The sequence below is a fragment of the Haliotis rubra genome, unplaced genomic scaffold (genome assembly GCF_003918875.1).
Source record: "Haliotis rubra isolate DU_JTF1 unplaced genomic scaffold, ASM391887v1 Scf733, whole genome shotgun sequence".
Lineage (NCBI taxonomy): Eukaryota > Metazoa > Mollusca > Gastropoda > Lepetellida > Haliotidae > Haliotis > Haliotis rubra.
Genome location: NW_025767450.1, coordinates 331,238 through 348,265, shown reverse-complemented (window position 1 = coordinate 348,265; position 17,028 = coordinate 331,238). Strand labels below are relative to the sequence as shown.

Sequence of the window (17,028 nt, the reverse complement as noted above, 5' to 3'; positions counted from 1 at the left end):
GGCTAGATGTTATGTAGGTTAGCAATACAGATATCCTTCACGATCTTTTTGTCACTGAATGGATTCTATAGTGCCTAAGGGCTAGTGTATGGATCCCATCCTTTAAAACATAACGCTTGTCATCAAAAGGGGAGAGACTTATTTTATTGATGGAGGTTTTTTTTGTATACAGTTGATGTTCATCGCTCCTGATTTGATTCATGACATGTTGAAATTGTGTTTTGACACTGCTTGTAAAGTTCATGTCTCAGCTGTCTTTTTATGACAGTTTTGGGAACCAGCTTTCTGCTCATCTGCAATAACAAATTTAATTGTATCATTCTCATGTTCTTTTTCATTTTTATCCTTTTTAACTTCTTGTTCAAAAGAGAATGAATACAGTTTGGGCCGGAGCCCAATGAACTCTTCCATTATACAACCTCCTATCTCGTCCTTGAACTTGGCCAAGACTTTGGCATTGCTTTTGGAATAGAGGGGGTGTAGTGGTTTATAATTGCTGGAATCAAACAGATGCATATGTTCTCCTATGTCAGCATACACATCAGGGGTTTCAATTTTGTAACATAAGGAGTCGGTGTCTGTGAAGCATAGCAATGATTTCTCCCCATATTTAGGCTTGATGAAATTGTAGTGAAAGTCATACATCACTAGCTTTGAGAGGTCCAAGATAGAAAAGCCTGCATATACAGGTTGTTTTAGGGTCAGGGTGACTATTTTCAATTGAACTGCTGCCAAGTCTGGGTTAAAAAATTTAAAAGCATCAAAAGTGGGCTTGGCACAAAGCTTTCTGAGACGTTCATCATGGAACGACCAAAACAAGAATTATTTAACAGTTTAAAAAGGCTTTTTCCTTTTCATTTTTAGCTTGTTTTCTCTTCTCTGTATTGAAGTCAATGAACGGTTTGAGCCAGGGAGACTGTTTGAATTGAATAGCTCTGTGGATTTTGGATAGAACCATGCCACGATTCAAATAAAATTGTAAATTCCTATAGCTCATTACATAGTTTTGTTTGTTGAACAAATTGGGAACCAGTTTCCTCACGGGTTTACCCTTCAGTTTTAGTTCCTCTTTCAGTTTCTGAGAGTGTTCAGAAAGCATGTCATGTGTGACTACCATGGGTTCAGGGGCTAAGGGATAGTCATTGTGGAGATCATGCAAATGAGAAGGGTATTCTAAATCCACCTTAAGGATATAGCCGATATCAGCATCAGGGCGTATATTCATAACACCAATTTGGTCTACATTCTCCACCCACTGAAACTCTCGTTCAGGTAGGGCTTGTGACATGGCCCACCCATACAGGTTGTTAGCACCCCAGTACATGAGATAGCTTATGGGATCATCGGGATTAAACGTTCTGGTTTTCATAAGAGGGTTATTACTGGAAACATGTTTTGTTGATATACAAGATATGCTACCCCTCCATCCTCTTTCCAGCACGAGATGTTTTTCTATATCTGTCAAGAGTTCAAGCTCCACTTGATCCATTTTCAACATGGCATCACATCCAAACCCAGGAAGAGTATAATAATGAGCGCTGTCTAGATCATAGTTTTCATGACACATGTCTCTAAAGTCTTCAAATACGTTGGCCAAAAGTAAACCATCAGTTTTCATATACAAATCATGGTACTCTCCCAAGTTTTGTATTTGAAAAGTTGACCAAACTTGTTGGGCATGAGCATAATCCTCATCAGAAATAGAACTCTCGGTCAATCTATTGTAAAAGTCCTCCTGTTTTGGGAGATGATTCATTCTAAATTTGGATTCATCATTCATGAAGTCGTATGGATAAAGCCCCTTTCGTAAGAGTAATTCCTTTGTTCATCATTGCCATATTCCCAGAATCAATGTTTGAATTTAGTGGCACATTTATCCAAGTTTATAACCTTTTTATTTTTAATCTCATCACAACAGTCTTTTACCATATTGCAAACCAAAGAGTCAATAAATCTTAATCTGCCCAATGAGAAAGAAATATATTTCTCCAAATTTTGCGCAATGCACTCCAGTTTTCCTTTGTAGCTTTTGTCTAAATGTTTTAACAAGATATGACTATCAAAATTCTTCAAGTTATGGAAGATTATAGGCATGAAGAATTGCTTGTCTTCACTCCCTTTCTGTCCTTTATTCTTTTTCTCTTGATGTCTTATACTTTTTATTTAATTCAACTGAAGATTGCAGTTTTGAAGAGCAGCACCCCGATAATTATTGGTTTTCTTCAAATGGTCATGATCCCTCGCTTTTATCGACTTTACATCAAATGCTTGCTGACAGATATGACATGTGTCAGCCTCCTGAAATGCTACCTGATCAGCCTCTGTCATATGGATGGGAAAGGTTTCTTTCAACTTTTCTTGAATAGCTTTTTCCTCATTCAACAAACAATCATTGAAATGAGCTATGACATTAGGACCCCTATACACCACGGCAGGTTGATGATAGTCTGGATTAGTAGAGACTACTTTGTAACAAAAGCCAGAGGGTTCATGTTTTTGATAGACCGAGGTAAAGGAGCCTTCTGGATTAGGTTGACACCCAGTCACTTGTTTGGTCATAGATTCAAAATCAGCAGAAATGACAAAAGGCACTCGGAGCTGATTCTGAATGTTTTTGAAAGCTACCCATGCTTTTTCTCCCTCAGGCATTTTTATTTTCTGTATGTTATGATCATAGCAATAGGGTGTATGACTCTCTAACAGATGCCTTTGGGTGAAGCCATGAAGACAGTGTCTGCAATAGAAAGCAGCTCCATCATTATTTGTTCGGTCTCCCATCAGTCTGCTAAAGTTTCTAATCAAACAGAAATGCCTCTTTTCCCCCTGACTCAGTAGTAATAAATCTACTGTCTTATCACGCCTGTGCTTACTGACATGAAGTGGAAATACTCCATCTTTCTCATCATAGCCATAAACATTGACAGAAATATCATTTTGGTTTTCAAATTTGGAAATTTGAGAAAGAGGGAGAGGCATATCAATCCCACACATATTCGATTCTGATTCATATCCTACATATTTTGACACTCTATTGGTATGCTCAGTAAATGGCAATGAGTGCAAGGCCGCAAGAATAGACCAGACAAAACATTTCTGATCATTGTTTTGGATGTTCAAAATAGCTTTTTTATTCTTCAAGTATTTGGGTAAAGGAATGTAACTGGATGCTGACAAAGGGACATATTCAGCTGTATTCACTTCAAGATGAATGATGTGGTCTAAGATCCACCCACTGCCCTCGGCTTGAAACCCTTGAGAAGATGTGTACAGTTTTTGGAAAGCTTCAGCTAACTGCTCATTAATTTCTGATAGGTTACTCACCCAAAAATTGGTACTTCTCAGAACAAGTTCAGCCAAATGACTTTGGTTATTTTCGTCATACTTAATATATTTAAACTTTAGAGTGAGAAACAACTTCATACCTTTCTTTTCTGACATAAAATCTTGAAGGATATCAACAATATTTGTCTCTTCATCCGCTAGAAATTGTAGGATATCCACATTATTAGCTTCCCTAGAGGTGATTGTTGTTTTCATCAGTGAGCCTTCCAGTGCTGACCTTTGACCCCCACCAGTCTGGTTGCCCTGCCTTGGTTCATAAATTTGACGACGTCTCACACAGCCGTCACACTGGTCCACACGCTCACTGTAGAAGCGCTCAGGGAGAGGACGGTGGCAACTCATGCACTCGCGACCTGAGCGCGAACAACTCATGCAGAATAGCTTGTTTGGCAGTAAGCATTTATAATGGCCACACCAATTACAGATAGTATATCTGGCTGGAATGTTGCTGTCACTCTTAGGCTGCAGACAGGGACGTTTCGCCAAGGTTTCTGCAGCTGTTTCACTTCACTTCCTCTTCAGAGTAGCTTCACATTTGTGACTTTGAAGTGCATCCAGGCGGGAATAACATTTTCCACATTGCTCGCAGTAATATCTCTCATTGTTGTGCACTGTCCTAACATGGCGGAGAAGATTTCTCTTCAGTATGACAAGTGTGCTGTGATTGAGAGGGTGTCACATTTTCCCTAAGGCTAATGTTATTTGCAAGCAGTTCAATACGTTTTAAATTCACATCAGCATCATTTATCATTCCATTCTCTGCAGCCCATTTCTCTAAATCAGACAAAGAATCCACACTGTCCAGAAACCTTTGTTTTTCTGACATTCTGTAATACAAGAGGTAGTGTGTTAAATACTGTCGACTCTATATACACGAGGTAGTGTGTTAAATACTGTCGACTCTAACGGTTACCTGCCCCTGAATAGGTAGATACGGCGACGACATCGCGGGAGAAAAAACATACGTTTTCTTTCTTTGTCAAGCCTTTGTAGTGCCTTTTTCTTGGACACAATACGCTTAATGAAGAATGGGGATCGACGTGGACAGTTGGAGGTGTAGAATTGGGTGTTTTAAGATGCCAAGGGGTCACAGACAAATTGAACATGTTCGCAAGTACATGTCGGAGACAACATGGACTCCAGGTATGGATTTCGCCTACAGGCTGTACGCAGTTGGTGTCACGTTAACTGTCATGCTGATGAGTCACAGTCCACTGATATACAGTGTTAATCCCGAACATATTTTCTCTAATTTACCCAGCACAGACAATTTTAATTATTGTCAAGAAATGTCAAGCATGTGCACGTGCGAGATGAGTTGCACGGACTATACAATGTTTACATTTGATGCAAGATGGCAGCTTCTGTTGTCGGGTGACATCGAGTCCAACCCGGGACCAGGCCCCAACACAAGGGGGGAGGGGATCCCAGCCGCACACCGAGGCGGACAACAGCGTGAGTGAGTCTATAAAAGCACTGACTGGCCAATTTGATGCGTTGAATAAGACCATAGCGTCCATGAGTGAAATGCTAACGACCCTGAAAAATACAGTGGACCAAAACAATGCCAAATTAAATAATCAGTTGGAACGAATTCAAACCGAAAATAGAGATCTTAGGAAGATAGTGACGTCTCAGGCAAACACTATCACTGCTTTAGAGGCCAAACTTGATAAAAGTGAGAACTACTCCAGAAGAAATAATTTGATTTGATTTAGAATGGAAATGGAAGGACGGTATGAAGAGTCTAGTTTATTCATTTCTGAAGGATACATTATGTCTACAAAATGGAGATGATATTCTTTTCGACACTGTCCACAGATTGGGTACAAAGCGTGAACAAAGGGGGGAACCCGCCTATCATGATGAAGTTCGTCTCCAGAGACGACAAACTTAGCGTCCTCAACAAGGCTAAAGCAGAGCTGAAAGGTAACACAACATTGAGAATATCTGAGGACTTCTCTCCAAAACAAGACTCAGAAGAAAACAACTCATACCCCACCTCAAACAAGCCAGGGACCAAGGCAAAACAGCATACATCAAAGGTGACTTTCTAGTTATAGATGATGTTAAGTTCATGCCGGATAGTTCCCGGGCTCTAGTCAAATTCGCCGGAGATATACACGGACCACACTCGCTAGGTCATGCTGACCCCAACCACAGTGTTCTGTAGCAGGTTGGCCTTGACCCTGTGACTGATATCGACATTGACATTGACAAGCCTATTGTGTTGGAATGTAAACGGCCTATATAGTAAAGTAATCCATCCAGACTTTAGTGACTTTATCTCTAAATATGATATCATATGTTTGACCGAAACCTGGGCCAAATGTTATGATGACTTTAGTAACTTAATTGCCTGTTATACAGCATTTCAATCAGTTCGCCCTAAGATAAACAACATCGGCCGGTTCAGCGGTGGCGTTGCAATACTTATAGGTGACAGTATTTCATCTCTTTCCCATCGTGTACTCGAGGAGTGGGTGGACGCCGTGTTTCTTGTGTCCATTCGGCGCATACGGTCAGGCAAAAGGCTTATTCTGGGTTGTGTCTATATAACACCGGAAAAACCTAACAGTAACGATGGGGTTGAGCGATTGGAAGGTTACATTGTGGCAATGAAAAACGAATATCCAGATACTGACTTCATTATTTGTGGCGATTTTAATGGCAGAACTGGCGCTGAATTAGACTATATTGTTGATGATAGTGTTGATTTTCTACCTATGGACGAGGATACATACGAGGAACTTGATGCCCCACCTGTGTACCCAAATCGTAAAAATAAAGATCTTGTTGTAAATAACTATGGAAGAGAATTACTAGACTTATGCAAAACATTTGGATGCTACCTGTTAAATGGCAGATTTTCAGATGAGGGGGACTATACATATATTGGTCCTACCAGTTGTAGCACACCGGACACTGCATTGCAGTGTCAGCATCGTTATACCGTTATGTGGAGGACTTCAAGAGTGTCTCTCACACGGAGTCTGATCATCTCCCACTCACAACCACAATCTCATCCCTGTTCGATGTGGACAGGCCAGCCGATGATAAGTATTTTCATTGTAGTAGCAGAAATAAAATTAAATGGAAAAATGAAAAATCACAATTATATCTTGATAACCTGCAAAATGCTGATACAAGTGATTTGTTTCAGGACTTTATAATCAGTCTACATGTCAACACTGACAAAGCATTAAACATACTGCAGCGCATTCTGCAAACCTGGGGGCGAGATATGGAATGTAGACAACCCAAAACCATCAACGCTAAACAACAACCAGAATGGTTTGATCAACAGTGTCAGACTCTTAAACATGAAAAGTATAAACTGCTTAATGTGTTTAGAAAAACAACAACATTTGAGAATCTGAATAGATACAAAGACATTAGATCTCAGTTCAAACAGACTTGTAAAACTAAGAAAGATAGCTATAAACGTTCCATTACTCAAAAAATACATGATGCAGCTTGTTCCAGAGACTGCTCAGCATTTTGGCGACTTGTGAAAAAATATACCACAACTCGCGCCATGGAAGAAAGTGTAACGCCATGAACATGGGCTGAGTACTTTAAGGACTTGTTAAACCCAACGTTGCCAGAAGATGGCAACTTTTCAGAAGATGCCAAATCATATGTTGATAAACATGACTTTAATACATGTGTTGATTGTATCAATGACGATGATATTCTATCATGTGACTTTACAGATCAGGATGTGATAAATGCTGTCAAACATCTAAAATGTAACAAATCCCCAGGCGATGATGGTATTCCCGCAGAGTTTTTCAAAGTTTCTGAACATATAATAGTTCCCTATTTAGTATTACTGTTCAACAAGATACTCTCATCCGGCTTGTGGCCAAATTCCTGGTCAACTGGCATTATTATCCCACTACATAAGAAAGGTAGTAGATCTGACCCGAATAATTATAGGGGGATCTCTCTTCTGAATGTAATGAGCAAAATTTTTGTTTGGTTCTAAACAAAAGATTGGAGTACTTTTTGCAACTTCGTGAGATAATTGGAGAATATCAGGGTGGATTTAAGACAGACCATTCGACTGTGGACAGTATCTTTATTCTCCAGACAATCATTCAGAAGTATTTAACACGTAAAAATGGGAAGATATATATTGCATTCATAGATTTTCGCAAGGCCTTTGACATGGTGAATAGGTTTAAATTACTGTATGTTCTTTTGCAAAATGGGATCCATGGAAATTTTTTCAAGTTGATTAAAAATATGTATACTAATGTCAAGGCCACTGTAACCTATGAGTATGGTAAGAAATTAACTGAATATTTTGATAGCACCTGTGGGGTTCGGCAAGGCTGTGTCCTTAGTCCGGTATTATTTTCTTTATATATTAATGAGCTTGTATTGACCTTAGAAAATAAGTTTGATGATGGTATATTTATCTCCGAAAATATGTTGAATATTATTGCTCTGTTATTTGCAGATGATTTGGTTTTGATAGCTGATACTGTTGTTAGATTACAGCGCCGCCTTGACGCCCTACATATGTATTCCCATAAATGGGGCATGGATATTAATACGGATAAAAGTAAAATAATTGTTTTTAAAATGGGTGGACCCTTGTCCAAACACGAAAAATGGTTCTATAATGGCATTCGAATGGAAACTGTTAATATTTATAAATATCTAGGACTTATGATAACTCCCAAATTGATTTGGACTAGGGCATGTAAAACATTATCTGATCAAGCTAATAAGGCACTGTGGCCGATCAAGTCATTTATAAGACGATATGATATGTCACTCTCAGAAGGATTTTATATTTTTGATAAAAGATTGTACCAATTCTAACATATGGTGCTGAGATATGGGGTTTTAAAAAGAGAGAAAGTATTGAAATTGTCCATCGAAAATTTTGCAAATTTTTACTTCAGATTAGTTACAGATCATCTAATGCTGTTGCATATGGGGAATGTGGGAGGGCACCCTTAAGCAATGTTTATTATGTCAAATGTATTAAATACTGGCTAAGATTATTAAGAATGCATCAAAGTAGATATCCATATCAATGTTATAATTTTTTATTATCTGTTGAATTCAGGAAACGTCCCACATGGGCTCGGCATGTCAGTGATTTGTTATTTTATCTTGGCTTTGGTACAGCTTGGATTTCACAAGATGTCGGTGATACGAAAATGTTTCTATATATGTTTACTGAAAGAATTAACAACTGCTCTATGCAAGAGTGGCATTTGTCCCTAGATGTTCCTTCGCTGTCTTTCTATAAGTCCCATAAATCTCTGTTGACCTGTGAAAAATATTTATCATTGAACATAAGTAATAAGTGCAAGCGTCTGTTCACATTATTTAGATCAGGGTGTAATGCACTAGGTATCAAATATATTAGAAGAGGTACTGCCTCCTGCAATGATGATATTGTATTATGTAAACACTGTAAAAGTATTGAGGATGAAATCCATATTGTCTATATTTGTAAACGCTATGAGGATATGCGTCGGCGTTACATTCCGAAAACGGTCCATGGATATTATTATTCACTCCGCAGCATATGTACATCATCCGACAATAACATCATAAATAATTTTGTCAAGTTCTTAGAACATGTTTATTCTGCTCCTGTTAGCGTTGTATGAAAATGGTAACCAAAATCATTATTGTACCACCTTGTACGGTGGGTCGTATGGCCTTTATACAAAATAAACCCTTCTTCTTCTTCTTCTTCTATATACACGAGGTAGTGTGTTAAATACTGTCGACTCTATATACACGAGGTAGTGTGTTAAATACTGTCGACTCTATATACACGAGGGCGTATTTTATAGTGTAACTTATACAATTACGTATTGTAGCCTACAATATGGGCCAGTGCAAAAGTATTATATTTTAAATAACCCCCATTCACATAAACTTGATTGATATTATTCTGAAAATGTGTTGGTTAGGCAGTGGTACTGCTCACATTAGTTATCGCATTGAAACGAAATAGGAAAGGGAGATAACTGCCTAGATGACAACATCACTCTTCAGTCATGTCTACTCCTGTTTCAACGCATGCTGCTAAAGATAGAATCCCATACATACAGAACTAGATCGCGCATACCGTTACAGAATAGTATATATAATTGCTTTGATTTAAATATTCTTACCCAGTCAACGCGATCTGTAAACCGGTCGATCTGTAAGCCAGCATGAGACCTAACGAGTGTTTGAAACAGTGTCCCCATTTCACCCGCAGTAGTTGAGCGGTCATTACTACATGTATATACCTTGGAGAAAGCTATTGATAAAAGCCACTCTCTTCCTTCCTACTCATGATCTACATATATATAACCTTTCTCACTATCTTTAGGCTAGGTTTTACATTTCTAACAACAACCACCTGACTTTATAAGCATAAGTGTAAGGCAATGAAGCAGTCAGTAGGGTTTGTTTACACAGCCTAAACTTAGTTGACACGACGTCTCGATCTCGCTATCCTCCACTGTATCGCTAAGTGAACTACAGATTTTTTTTACTTGTCGAATTACACTGTTTAAAGGCTGATATCTATGTCTAACCTCTCTGACAGGATGAAACAATTAGAATCACGTCCCATTCATAGCTGGTGCCTTTCTCGCTATCTTTAAACTGGGTGAATTTCATGTCTATTCCGGAAACATCCAAAATATTCATGCGAGAGTGGATCCAATAGATATGTTGTTAACTTTGATCGACGAACCAGAGTGTCCATCTCAGAGACTACCTCTATGGTAGGGATGTAGCGCTTACATTTGCTATGTCTAATCCTATGAGCTCTGTGACATATTACTGTACTACGCTTAGATTCATAGACATGCATAAACAGATAATTTATGCATTCAGCTAGACAGGAAAAACAGTTCATGCTGATGAATTTACTAATTATATATTCCCATTCAGTGGTCGGATCGATGCATTTTTAGGTCGGTAGACTCGTAATTGAAAGGAAGGTCACGCTAGCAATTTCAGTCTCACAGAAAACTATGCTGATCAAGAATGTTTTGTTTGGATTTATTTCAAATACTTCTGAGCTGTTTGCCATCGTGGGTCTTTCAGATCAGCATCGTATGCTCAGGACTGAATTGATAATGTATAACACTGTCAAGCTTCAACCTAGGACACCCACAACACAATATAACACTGTTATGACCCAACCCAGGACACATACAACACAGTATAACACTGTTATGACCCAAACCAGGACACATACAGCACTATATAACACTGTTATGACCCAACCCTGGACACATACAACACAAAATAACACTGTTATGACCCAACCCAGGACACATACAACGCAATATAACACTGTTATGCCCCAACCCAGTACACTTACAGCACAACATAACACTGTGGTGCTTCAGCCTTGGACACTTACAACACAGAATAACACGGCAATGTCAGAGCCTTGAACATCCACAACACAGAATGACACAACAATTTTAGAGCCTTGCACACCCACAACACAGTATAACGCGGCAATGCTAGAGCCTTGGAGACCCACAACACAGAATGACACGGCAATGTTAGAGCCTTGGACAATCACAACACAGATTGACACGACAATGTTAGAGCCTTGGACACCCACAACACAGAATGACACGTCAATGTTAGAGCCTTGGACACCCATAACACAGAATGACACGACCATGTTAGAGCCTTGGACACCCACAACACAGATTGACATGATAGTGTTAGAGCCCTGGACACCCACAACACAGTATGACATGTCAATGTCAGAACATTGGGCGCCCACAACCCACTATGACACGTCAATGTTAGAGCCTTGGGCACACGCAACCCACTATGACACGACAATGTTAGAGCCTTGTACACCCACAACAGTATGACACGTCAATGTTAGAGGCTTGGACACCGACACCACTGTATGACACGTCAATGTTACAGCTTTGAACACCCTCAACACAGTATGACACGTCAATGTTAGAGCCTTGTAAACCCACAGCACAGACACGGCAATGTTAGAGCCTTAGACACCCACAACACAGATTGACACGTCCATATTAGAGCCTTGGACACCCACAACACAGTATGACACGTCAATATTAGGGCATTGAACGCCAAAATAGTATGACACGACAAGTTAGTGCCTTGGACACAGACAACACTGTATGACACGTCAATGTTAGAGCCTTATACACCCACAACACAGAATGACACGTCAATGTTACAGCCTTGGACACCCACAACACAGTAAGACACGTCAATGTTAGAGCCTTATACACCCACAACACAGAATGAGACGTCAATGTTACAGCCTTGGACACCCACAACACAGTCAGACACGTCAATGTTAGAGCCTAGAAAAACCACAACACAGTTTAACAGGCCTTCACATGTTACTGTTTCATATCCATGTCAGGACAGATGTTCAGAAAGCAAACGAGAATAAACCGGATTATGTTATTCGACAGGCAGAGGAAAGGGGCCATAGCAGATAGCGGATTTAAGCAATGAATGATCTCACACGAGCAGACCTTTCTCTGAGGGGATATTGCCGAGCACAGCTGTAAGGTGGAGTGGCGAACTGCTGAATATCAACATGTATAAAGGCGCCCTGTCCAGATGTTATTCACTGACCAGAACATGGATCTCTGTACCCACAAACAGGAACCGGTCAGTGGAGTGTTGCATGAGGCAGTACAGAGGTCTGAGCAGTGGGACACTTGACAGGAGAACATACAGCACAGGTGTGTCGTCACTACCCCAGCAGGCGAGGGTGGTGGTGTGTGGCGGAGGCGTGGTGGGGTCCTCCGTCGTGTATCACCTGGCGGAGCGGGGTGTGACGGACGTGGTGTTGCTGGAACAGGGAAGGTGGGTCTCACAGTACATATCTCCCGTCTGTGTTGTGTGACTACCACTGTGACCATATCTGTCTTTTGTGCATGTTGCAATGACCTTGTATGAATTCGTGCATTTACTGTGTGTTGTGTCTGTGTTGTGTGGAAGCTCAGTGTGTCTGTATTTATTGTGTGCATGATTAGGTGCCTGACTCTTGGAACGTGAGTTGTGAATCCAGATACTAGAATCTGTATTTTACGGAGAAAATGTAATCCCAAATATTACATCTGAGCGTTTTCTAAATGGCATTGTGTATTCATAGCTTCGAAGTCATCTATTCCCAATTGCATCGATAGATGCTCATGCTGCTTATCACTGGATTGCCGCCATATAGCCAGATTAGGTTATTTACAGGCCGCCGCCATATAGCTGGAATAGTGCTGAAAAATGTTGCATCAGAATCATTGTATGGTTCTATGGAAGGGGTTCTGGTGAAAATTGGTGGATAGTGGGTCACTGTTGGGGGTGGGGGATGTGGGATGGGGGTGTTAGATTGGGTCATTTATGTCTGGATGTGAATGCCTGATTTATATGAAGAACAGCGGGAAATAGTGATGGGTGTGGCAGGGTTACGTAGTGTGTGTGTATTTGGGGATATGATGATTTTGTACCTTGTTTTACACTTTTTCTATTTCAAAGCGAGATAATTCTGACAGTCAGCAGAAATGAATTAGTTATAACGGAATTATATACCTCCTCTATGCGGCAAATACACAATGCCTTGCAGAAAGTGGTCATCATTATACTTTCTCCGTAGGGTACATATTTTGGAAAATATGTATACATCTGTTAAAGCTTTTGTTAATGTTGGAAATTGTCAAACACAGCCATTTTCTACCTCCAGTGGTGTTCGTCAAGGCTGTATGCTCAGCCCCATTCTTTTCATTTTCTTTATAAATGAATTAGTACATGAACTGTATGAAAATTGTTCCCAAGGTATATTTGTATCTCAGGATATAATTGATATTATGCTGCTTCTATTTGCCGATGACGTTGTTCTATTCTCCTGTACTGTTGTAAATATGCAAAGGCAATTAAATGTCCTGCATTCGTTTTGTTTAAACTGGGGACTTCAATTAAATTTGGACAAGACAAATATAGTCGTATTCAGAAACGGGGGAATAGTTGCCAAAAATGAACAATGGACATTTGGTAGTGTAAAATTCTTTTTCGACAGCACGTAATATCTTCGATGGTAAAATTGCACCTATTTTGTTGTATGCATCGGAAATATGGGGCCGTAAATATCATGACTGTATTGAAAAGGTGCAAACATCCTATTACCAACGTTTCCTGTGTGTTGGGAAATTCGCATCGAATAAGTCAATATTAGGTGAAATGGTTCGTACCAATATGTTTGTTTTAAGTAGGCAATGCGCTGTTAAATATTGGATGAAATAGGTCAGAATGGTGAAAACAGATATCCACATCAATGTTATAAAGTGTTGAAAGAACTGGGGTAAAATGAACTGGGTTTCAGATATCGGTATTTTGCTGTTTGCTTGTGGGTATTCACAATGCCAAAATATTGGGGATGAAAAATTGTTCTTGTATGTGTTTAAGCAAAGATTAGTGGATATTTTTTTAGTAATTATAGTCTTGTAAAGTTTCAGGATTTTACCCTGAAGCGTATATTGCATACCTGTTTCATGATAAGACGTTACTGAAGGTATTTTGTAAATTCCGGATTTCTCTACATAATTTGAATGTGAATGCAGCCAGACGAAACAAGGATGCTGAGAGACAGCACACTTTATGTAACCACTGTAACAGCGGACAAGTTCAGGATGAATTTCATATTTTACTACAATGTCCAGAATATAATGATTTGAGAAGAAAATATTTAAGATTCCTTGATGGCATCTATGTATGCAAATCCCAAATGATAAATTTGTTGAATTCACAAAACAGATGTACCGTTAAAGCAATAGCCAAATTTCTGAAGTGTGTATTCTCCAAGAATATTTGAAGCAGTGTTTAAATATAGTTTTTCTTACCACGTGACAACTAAAATGTAACAACAATTGTATAATGGGCCAGTTGGCCAATATTACTGAATAAAATCTGTCTGTCTATTCTAGTAGGTTTTGTTTTTTAGTCTCGTCCCATACAATCAGTGTTAGGCATCTAATAACCAGCACTCAAAGCCAGAGATCTAACACACTCAACCACTATGGCTTCCACAAACATGGATGTCTCACAACTGATAGTCTAGATCGTCTACCTTGTGTACCCCTCTGACAAGTGTAAATTGGCACGGCTCCCATTGACGAAGCTATGAATACACAATGGCTTTTAGAAAGTGGTCAAATCCAACATGTTATACATATTTGGGATTATCGAGTACTTTCGATACTTGTGACGAATCCTACACGCAGGATACAAGAATCTGATGTGGTTACTTCACACAAGCTCGCAAAATAAAGGAAAGTTGAACATCATTCTGTTCACAGACTGACATGTGGAACAACGTGGCACTCTGCGGGTCTGATCGGCTGTGTTCGGTCCAGTCTGACGGAAATGAAGCTGATGAACTACAGCAGGAATCTGTACAGGAGGCTGGAGGAAGAGGGACACGGCCTGGGTGAGTGGTCAACATGGTCAGGTTTAGTGGTCAACAAGGTCAGGGTGAGTGGTCAACAAGGTCAGGGTGAGTGGTCAACATGGTCAGGTTTAGTGGTCAACAAGGTCAGGGTGAGTGGTCAACAAGGTCAGGGTGAGTGGTCAACAAGGTCAGGGTGCGTGGACAAAAGGTCAGGTTTAGTGGTCAACAAGGTCAGGGTGAGTGGTCAACAAGGTCAGGGTGAGTGGTCAACAAGGTCAGGGTGAGTGGTCAACAAGGTCTGGGTGAGTGGTCAACATGGTTAGGTTTAGTGGTCAACAAGGAAAGGGTGAGTGGTCAACAAGGTCAGGGTGAGTGGTCAACAAGGTCAGGGTGAGTGGTCAACAAGGTCAGGGTGAGTGGTCAACATGGTCAGGTTTAGTGGTCAACAAGGTCAGGGTGAGTGGTCAACAAGGTCAGGGTGAGTGGTCAACAAGGTCAGGTTGAGTGGTAAACAAGGTCAGGGTGAGTGGTCAACAAGGTCAGGGTGAGTGGTCAACATGGTTAGGTTTAGTGGTCAACAAGGTCAGGGTGAGTGGTCAACAAGGTCAGGGTGAGTGGTCAACAAGGTCAGGGTGCGTGGACAAAAGGTCAGGTTTAGTGGTCAACAAGGTCAGGGTGAGTGGTCAACAAGGTCAGGGTGAGTGGTCAACAAGGTCAGGGTGAGTGGTCAACAAGGTCTGGGTGAGTGGTCAACAAGGTCAGGGTGAGTGGTCAACAAGGTCAGGGTGAGTGGTCAACAAGGTCAGGGTGAGTGGTCAACAAGGTCAGGGTGAGTGGTCAACAAGGTCAGGGTGAGTGGTCAACAAAGTCAGGGTGAGTGGTCAACAAGATCAGGGTGAGTGATCAACAAGGTCAGGGTGAGTGTTCAAGGTCAGGGTGAGTGGTCAACAAGGTCAGGGTGAGTGGTCAACAAGGTCAGAGTGAGTGGTCAACAAGGTCAGGGTGAGTGGTCAACAAGGTCAGAGTGAGTGGTCAACAAGGTCAGGGTGAGTGGTCAACAAGGTCAGGGTGAGTGGTCAACAAGGTCAGGGTGCGTGGACAAAAGGTCAGGTTTAGTGGCCAACAAGGTCAGGGTGAGTGGTCAACAAGGTCAGGGTGAGTGGCTACCAAGGTCAGGGTGAGTGGTCAACAAGGTCAGGGTGAGTGGTCAACAAGGTCAGGGTGAGTGGTCAACAAGGTCAGGGTGAGTGGCCACCAAGGTCAGGTTGAGTGGTCAACAAGGTCAGGGTGAGTGGTCAACAAGGTCAGGGTGAGTGGTCAACAAGGTCAGGGTGAGTGGTCAACAAGATCAGGGTGAGTGGTCAACAAGGTCAGGGTGAGTGGTCAACAAGGTCAGGGTGAGTGGTCAACAAAGTCAGGGTGAGTGGTCAACAAGATCAGGGTGAGTGATCAACAAGGTCAGGGTGAGTGTTCAAGGTCAGGATGAGTGGTCAACAAGGTTAGGGTGAGTGGTGAACAAGGTCAGAGTGAGTGGTCAACAAGGTTAGGGTGAGTGGTCAACAAGGTCAGGGTGAGTGGTCAACAAGGTCAGAGTGAGTGGTCAACAAGGTTAGGGTGAGTGGTCAACATGACCAGGTTCACAGTAAAGTTGAGAGGAGCATCCAGTGGAGGCTCTGAACAGACGAAAACAATTATTGGTTCCTAGGAAGTGTATTTGGCAGTAAAGTAAAGTGGAGTTTATAGCGGAAAACAGTAGAGACTGAATACAAGAAACAATTATTGGTTACGGGGCAGGGGATTTGGCATCACATTGTAAACTGCTTGTGTTTTGTACAGGGTGGAAACAGTGTGGCAGTATTTTACTGGCTCGGACCAAAGACCGAATGACAGACCTGAGGCGGAAACAAGCCATCAGCAGGTTAGATTTACTAATGTGACCATGTCTGAAGGTGACTCACCCAGATCGTGTATAGTAACTGACAGCCGTACCTCTGAATCTGTGTTTTGGGTTTGCGGAACACTTCCAAATTTAATGCATCAGTGGAAAAAAATATGTCTGATGCTATTTTTTCCTGTGACTTGTACCATGTGTTCTTATGTTTTATCAGGTTAACAATTGCCTTGCCTTTGGATGTGTTTATGACAGGTACCACGCTAATCCTTTCGCTGGCACCTGGTATCCTCACCGTTTAATAATCATTCATAGACACATGAATACTATGTCATCAGAATTTACACTAGACTGTGCTTCTAGC

The 17,028-nt window shown here is 40.9% G+C and overlaps 1 protein-coding gene across 2 annotated transcripts in view; it reads left to right on the top strand.

The window, feature by feature from the left end:
- The first annotated feature begins 11,738 nt into the window (after positions 1-11,738).
- The window catches only part of LOC124259706 (pyruvate dehydrogenase phosphatase regulatory subunit, mitochondrial-like), a 53,712-nt gene continuing 48,422 nt past the window's right edge, over positions 11,739-17,028 (top strand). The window contains exons 1-3 of one of the 2 annotated variants that reach the window (XM_046693896.1): positions 11,740-12,201; positions 14,682-14,812; positions 16,610-16,691. In XM_046693896.1, the coding sequence (XP_046549852.1) occupies positions 11,930-12,201; positions 14,682-14,812; positions 16,610-16,691 (485 nt within the window). In that variant the 5' untranslated portion in view covers positions 11,740-11,929. Of the gene's footprint in view, positions 12,202-14,681; positions 14,813-16,609; positions 16,692-17,028 lie in introns of both variants that reach the window. The other variant, XM_046693897.1, reaches the window with a different exon arrangement.